This window comes from Salmo salar, chromosome ssa12, assembly GCF_905237065.1.
Source record: "Salmo salar chromosome ssa12, Ssal_v3.1, whole genome shotgun sequence".
NCBI classification, from domain to species: domain Eukaryota; kingdom Metazoa; phylum Chordata; class Actinopteri; order Salmoniformes; family Salmonidae; genus Salmo; species Salmo salar.
The window spans coordinates 16469690-16477516 of record NC_059453.1 but is presented as its reverse complement, the minus strand read 5'-3'; the positions used below and the strand labels follow the sequence as shown (position 1 = coordinate 16477516).

The 7827-nt window shown below is 44.7% G+C and overlaps 1 protein-coding gene across 1 annotated transcript; it reads left to right on the top strand.

Moving 5' to 3' along the window:
* Window positions 1-909: 909 nt before the first annotated feature.
* On the top strand, window positions 910-3106 carry LOC123725611 (uncharacterized). Its single transcript, XM_045692061.1, has 6 exons — window positions 910-1126; window positions 1239-1573; window positions 1852-2111; window positions 2220-2468; window positions 2565-2913; window positions 2981-3106. The coding sequence occupies exons 1-6, from the start codon at window positions 931-933 to the stop codon at window positions 3104-3106; spliced, it is 1515 nt and encodes a 504-aa protein (XP_045548017.1). The 5' UTR covers window positions 910-930.
* Window positions 3107-7827: the final 4721 nt, after the last annotated feature.

Sequence of the window (7827 nt, the reverse complement as noted above, 5' to 3'; positions counted from 1 at the left end):
AATAACGTCTTGACCTTTCTGTCTTTGCGTGTCTGTCTCCAGGTGACTAAAAAGCTCGCGGGTACCGCTGCAGACACGGCCGCCTGGGTTACCAACGTTGGTAACGAGCATGGGCAGGTCCTCGTCAGTGTCCTCACTGCTGGTGAGGGCGACGGATTGCTCCCCATGGCGGCTGGTCTCATGGAGCGTTACCGGCTCGCCGGGGTGGCGCCCCCCCAGCTCATATACGTGGACCGAGACTGCTGCTCCAGCTTCAGCGGATCAAAGACAGCTGCCATGTTCAATGAGTGGGACCAGCTGGTGGTTCGGCTGGACATCTGGCACCTGATGTGGCGGTTCGCGTCAGGTGTCACCACTGAGAGCCACCAGCTCTACGGTCCCTTCATGCGGCAGCTGTCAGTCTGCATCTTTGAGTGGGATGCAGGCGATGTCCGCAGACTGCTGGAGGCCAAGAGGTCTGAGCTGGAGGGGAAGCACGGGATGGTCGGCCTCACCGAGGCTTCGAGGAAGATCGGCAGGAAGGAGATGGCGCTTCACTGTCGGCGTCGTACGCGTAGAGCTGCGGCGACCTAATTCTTTCTCCTTGACCTCCTCGAGACCTTCAACGGCGAGAAGGGGGTCGACACCCTGGGCATCCCGTTGCTGGACTCAATCCGCATCCAGGAAATCTGGAAAGAGCAGAGGCGCCACCTCCACTGCATACAGGACCCACCCGGTGTACAGCTGTACACCGAGACTGGCAAAATCACCAAGGGCAGCGTGATTTTGCCGGTTTATCGCTGCGCACCGGGCTCCACATCCTTGGAGTCATTCCACCTCCACCGGTTCATCCCAGGTAATTGTCATTGTGGAACTTAATGTTTAATGTTAACAGCAACAGGTCTCCCAACCTAATCATGTATTGTTCTCTCAGGTACCAGGGCAAATGCAATGCATTTCCAGGCATTCCTGTTGGATGGACTGGTGAGGTGGAACGAGGACCGTGCGCAGACAGCAGTGGAGGGAAAGAACAGGCAGCCCCTGCTCTCCTACAGTGGCCACCTGCAGCACATCCTTAACCTTAGCAGCCAAAAAGTGCTTGGCAAGGAACAGGGTAAGGACTACACCAAGCCTAGCAAGTACACGGGTAAGTCGAGTAAGAGAATGAACATTTACATCAATTGCATTAATTACATCCCATGAACTCTTCCCTACTCTGCTTTTGCCTGATTTTTAAAATATATTTTTTGCTTTAATAGGGGAACTCCTCGGAGTGGAGTACCTGTACTCGCAGACTGGCAGAGTGCTGCAGGATGTCAGCGCGGACCCTGACCTTCCGGAAGAGGCAGCCGCCGTTGTGCAGCTCGACGAGGAGGACGAGGGCTTTCAGGAGGATGTGGACCAGACAGTCCACATCTCTCATGTCACTCCCATGATCGCCCCGTCCTCCAGCTCAGCGGCACCTCTGTCAGGGGAACCCGCTGACACACTCAGGTCTGGGCCATCCAGTCCCACCGCCCCTGAAGACGGAAGCTCTCCTGAGGCCCCTGATCAACACGGTTCTCCTCACCCTGAACACTCCTCTGATTCAGAGGTAATTATAATTGACCTTTTCTGGTGTTGAGAACAAAAATACATGCTATTGCAACCTCTTTGAAATGTGGAATTGAGACCTAAACTCCATTAATGCTCACAGTAATCATTCAGTAAACAAACAGGATTATGAATTTTTTTAAACCTAGTTTAATTTCAAAATAATCCGTCAGTGTGATTTATCAGTTACACAATGTAAAATAACATCTATTTCCTTTGTAGAAACATCTTATGTGTGACATCGTCCTCATCGATTCTTTCATGTCTCTTTATCTTCAGGGGGAGACTCAAGGCCCTGATGCAATGCCGGGCTACCAGCATGTCCGCAGGCTTGCCAGGGCCTTGGTGGAGGTGAGGAGCCGTCAGGGGCTGTCGGACCGCAGGGTAGACGGTCTGGTGGCGCTGTGGCTGGCGCTGCCAGACTTTGACAAGCAACGTTTGATCTACCCTGCCCGACACCAGGAGAGGATCGTTCAAGGGCGGTTCAAGGCATCGAAGGGGAAGTCGTCCATTATCCTAGGAAAAGACTCTCTCCAACGGTATGTTGTTAGTGTTCATGTCCTCCACCTTACTATTATATTGCCTGCCTTTACATTAAGGTTCATCATTTTTCAATGTTCTCTAATTATTTATCTCCTCTGTTTCAGTTGCCTTCTCGGACTCAACTCGGGCCCTGCCAATTGGCCGGGCACCAGCCGTTTGGTGGAGGCAATTTGCAGTCAGCTCTGCCAAATCCATCCCAGCGCCACGCAGTCTGCCGGCGTCAAAAAGAGCAGGTGGGCGCTCATTCTGGCTGACTACGTGGCCATCAGGGAGGCAGTGCTGAACAGCCCGAGGTTGATGGCCCAGACCAACCTTCAGCTCTTTGAGCTGAATCAAAGGACCATCAGTCAGTGGTAAGACATTAACTTATGGAAGACTTGTTACATAAAGCCATGTGACTAATGACAATCTGAGTGACAGCTTGCGTTTGTTTTCTCTACCTGTTTCAGGTACTCTCGGCGTCAGAAGGAGAGGGAGAGGATGGTGCTGCAGCAGGGATTGGGGCTCGCTGTTGCCCCCAGCGTCACCGCCCAGCCCCTCCCTGAAGCCAAGCCCCTCCACTACCAGCGGGAGGGAATCCAGGCACCCTTCCCTTTCCCTACGCCGCCCCGGTCCCACGCCAGACCACCCAGCAAGGAGAGCCCGCCCAAGCGCCCATTCAGCCAGCCCACCTGGAGCAACAACCCCCGCACTTCCCGGCCCCTCCCAAGCCCAAGGACAACATACGGGCTGCTCTTCACCTCCTCCAGTGCCAAGGACAACGGCTTGGAGGAGGAAGAGGATTGCGGACGACACAGAGTAGGTGACGGCCGGGAAGAGAAGGCAACGTGAGCATTACGTCTGCGCCAAATGCGGGTTGCCGAAGCGGCGGGAGACGGGCCACAGCCGCTTCGGCGGCATAGCGTTCTGCTCTGTGGCTGCGGGGGGTAAGACCGTGGCCCAGTGGCTGGCGGAAATGAAGGACGCTGAGGGGCGAGGTGAAGGACACTGAGCCACTGGCTGGGTGGTTGGACGTTTTTTTTTTGTACATAGTTCACTGTTCCCCTCTACCTGGACCGAGACCTTGAGCGCGGTGTAGAGGCTTGTGTGTTATGATGACCCTCAGAACTGCCTGTAGTCTATAAGACTACTGGTAGGGTCACCCATGGTAGGCAGTTCTGAGGCGAGACACCAGACTAACATCGGTCCGTTCCCAAGCAAAATGCATGTTTTAATTAGCACATTAACATTTTATTTACATAGTTCAATTAAAGGACTGTATAGCAAAGACAGACAGACAGGATAGTGATGAACCTGTAAAAAAACAAGGATAGACATTAAAATATACAAATCAAACATGATTTATCAATACATTTTCAAGTGAAAACTCAACTTTTTGATAGAACTAATGTTTTTTTTTCTACAGCAGTAGCTATAACACATGAATAGCTTACCTTTTGCTAGTATAGACATTTCTGTCCACAGTTCGGGCCAAGATGCACTAGCGCCAATGTTATACATACACATGACTGTTAAAAGAAATAGATAGAGCCTGTATGAATGCACACACAATATAATATATATATATATATATATATATATATATATATATATATATATATATATATAAATATATATATATATATATAACACGTCTAGTCAACCGACTTGTTTGACTACAGGGGCTACCCAAACTGTGTAATTTAATAACTTTCGTAGATCGCTAGCTACTGTAGGCGTACAACATTCAAAGTTTATTTGACCACTGACAATCCTGTAAATCCTTAGCTAACATCTATATCAACTCAAAGTTAGAATTCTATACTATTTAATTGTCTTCTCTTTCGTTTTTTGATGGCATGCGTTTGAAGTGTATGTAGTTGAATGCATTGTATGATATGTGGCAACCTGATGGTCATTGGGGCAAACGTGTCTTTCTATGTAAACTGAATTTAACTGCAAATGAAATAATAATCACCATAACCCCCAAACCCCCCACTGCTGTCCTCCTCCTAGCAGACCTATCAAGCAAACGTAATTTCCTTTATATGTATCTAATACGGTTATGCTGTCACTTGTCACTGCACTCATCAGTCATGATAAGTTTTTTTCTTGCCTACTAAAATGGAAAATCCAAGGTTCCGTTTCACACCCTCACAGGAGTTGGTTCTCAAGGCCACACCCAAGGCAGTAAAAGTGACAGCTGACGGCCCCCCTGCTTTTGGTGCTCAGGGCCCTCTTGTGAGGGCTAAGAAGTGGAAGGAAGTGAAGGCAGAGGCTCGAGCCTGCGTCGTCTCCGAGGGAGGTGACCCCGGTGCAGAGACGGTCATCCTGAGCCGGTGCACGGTTCAGTTCGGCAAGTACTGGGGTCAGACCTTCAAGTGGATGATGGAGAACGACGTGGGCTACATGGTGCACGTGGTAACAGTGCATCAGAAGGAGACGGAGCGAGAGCGCAGTGTTTCCCAGCATCCCCTGATGAGCCAACAAGGATGCCTTGACTTGCTACTCGTGCGCCTATCCGGCCTTCGCTGAGATGGTCAGGTTCAACCGGACGCACGAGGTAGCTAAAGTCCTCCCAGCCAGGTGAGTTTGTTTAATTCTCCTCATTGTATGTAATGTTAGGGTTTAACCAACTATTTGTTAGCATAACCTATATAAAATAACAGAGAAGAACCCAAGCCTCTACTATGATACCCAAGCCTCTACTATGACAGGCCCTCAGGGAGAGGGAACTAAGTTTGTCAAGTATTTAAAGAAGAACTTATGATGTCATTCCAGTTCTCTGTCTGCCCTGCGTGGTGTTTCAGTGAGCCCGTATATACGAACAACATACTTACCACTAAAGTGTTTGCATTAATTAAAGTACAAAGAAATTAGAAGTTACTCTGTGCTGACTATTTTGTTCTGATACCAGATTCGAATTGACGCGACCCAACAATTGGGGACCCCGACGTGATCTGGTACCGGGACTTCGCTGAGTATTGATCAGCCAATTGGACATCGCTGTCGTGGGATGGTGTGTTTCACAAAAAGTCATGACAACTAAAAACAGGTAAGCAGACACCTATTGTTATAATAACTAAAGATCTGCATATTGGCTTTATCCAAATTAATTTTGTGAAGCACCTGTTCGATGTAAGTGAACTAAATTATGAATTGTTATGAGTAGATAAGGAATATTATTGTGACATGCAAACCCGTGGTGAATGTGTTGTTATTACCTTGGTACCATAGAGTATTGTTCTACCGGCGAGATCCGTAACTTTGAGGGTACGGTTAGGATCGGAGAAAATACTGAAATCTCCCGGCGAGGTTTGTAACTACGAAGGTACGACTAGGATCGGGGATATAGGGAATAATTGAAATAGCAATTGCTACCGGCGAGGTTCGTAACTACGAAGGTACGGTTAGGTTCGGCGGAGTAATTCTTAGGAAAGGAGGTGAGGTTGTAGGCGAGGTAAAAGAGGAATAATAAATTAGGAATTTAAAGGCAAGAGAATAATAGTATAATAGAAGTTTGAAGATAAAATTAAATGCCCAAATTAGGTGTAGAATAAAAGGAGATATTTAACTGATTGAATTTATTCACGAAAAAGCATTAAAAGGACTGGAGGAATATTTTAGATAGGACCATAATTGTGGCTATTGGCAAGGCACATACTACGGGCGTGGCTAGGGTAGAAAAATATATGTTTTAAATGATGGGTTAAAGTTTGGACTAATGTGGAGACAAGACAGGGAAACAGCATGTCGAGGGTTAGACATAGCCAGGGTATGGCTGTCTGAAGCCCGGATAAGAAGGCAAAAGGCAAGTGTAGAGAAAGAGAGAGAGAAAGTTTGAAGAAGGATATCAGCAGATTTTTTTATTTATTATTTGCGTGTGAGGTAGGTTTACTGACCAGTTAAAGTAACTTGTGTATGTGTGAGACCTAATAACTTATCTTATCAAAAGTCACAGTAATAATTATTCCTAAATTCTGAGAAGGGGAAAAAGAGAGACAGAAACAACGAGGAGGAGAGCATAGGGTGAAAAAAAAAATGGAAGTTACTAAGAAAGTTGAAAAGTAAGTTTGGCAATTTACAGGTTACTTTTAAGTCTTGGACATTTCATAATTGTGAAGCCGAAAGAGAAGAGAAAGTTGAAAAGTTGGTTTTACTCTTACGATAGAGGAAAGGCTGAACGTTGTTGGAGTAGAGGTTATATTTTTTATTGTTTAGCTAACAATAGTGAATTTGAGCAGGAAGTAAAGTATTCTAACATTATAATCGGTTTCCATTACGTGGGACAATGTCAGGTCAGTATATTCTAACATTATAATCTGTTTCCATTACGTGGGACAATGCCAGGTCAGTAAAGTGAATTGCAGGTGGAGTTAATTTTATTTTTACAGGGACGGTGCACATTAAACACAGTTGTGTATAATGGCAGGGTATTCCTAGCAAACAGAATGGGCCGGTTTGCAGACAAACTCAAGGGGTTTAAGGTTTTAAGCAATCTTGGGTTAAATTAGTCAAGTAGTATGTTAAAGTAGGGGAGTTTAATAGGTTTGAAGTACAGTATTGTATCCAAGGGTAGCGCACGTTCAATTAAGTTTAAAACTAATGATTGGGGGGAGTACAATGGAATTATAAGTATTTTTAGGTTTTGTTTGTAGTTAACGTTTGGGTTTCTGAATCGGTGTAGTATAAGGAATGATGACTAAATGTTTGTGGTTATTTTGGAAAAAGGAGCGCTTAGCTCTATTTGGGAAAAATTCCTAGGGACCGGATATCTTAAAGGGGTATACACACATGGCATTTTGGAAGTTTTGTTTTCTGAGTTTTAATTAAGCACGTGAAATTCTTTTGATAGGGAATGTTCTGGGAACCTGGGATACAAAATGTAGATAAAGTTCTTAGCCTTCATTTGTCTAATGTAGTAAGAAATACGGTTCTGAAAGGGTGGTATGACTTTTGACCCCTCTGGTGACTTTTCCTTTTGTGGTCTGATCAGCCGCAATGAAAAGCCATTTGGATAGTGAATTCATGGTCATTTGTAATACTAATACAGGAATTTGTATAACGGATAATTATGATGGAGTTAAAGTTCTTAGAAACAATTGATAATTTGAACCAATGAGAAGACTAAAAGGGCAAAGCCTTAGACTAAGGATAGGCTTCCTTAAGTCTATTTTCCTAGAACAATAAGGGTATATTAATTTTCCTTTGTGGAGTAGTTCAGATTAGTCATTTTTAATCTGATTATGTTATTTGAATATCTTTTGACAAGTAGTAGTATTCTTGTACATTATCTAGCCAAGTTTATTTTCCCCTAGGTAGTCAGCTGTTGTTGAATTTAGTGGAAAAGATTTAATACAACAAGGCTGTGGAATTGATATAATAAGTATTATTATATTTGGCTATTGAACAAGGTCATTGAGTTAAGCAAGACAAGTTTAAATAATGGTAGACTTAGATTAATAGTATTATTATATTTTGTTGTGAATAGGTTTAATAATAGTAGACTTGTGTAAACAGGACAGAGATATATGACATCTGTAGGTGATCCAGGATTATTGAGGGTATTGAGATAAATTTAAGTAGATATGTAATATCTAGACAGGTTGATTTTTCTAGAAATTCAGGAGTGCAACAAGGGAGACCGGGAGATATTTAGTTAATATTTGGAAACAACCCATATTTAAAACTAACTTATGAGAAAGAGCGACAGACAGATAGAAGGAAGTCCTC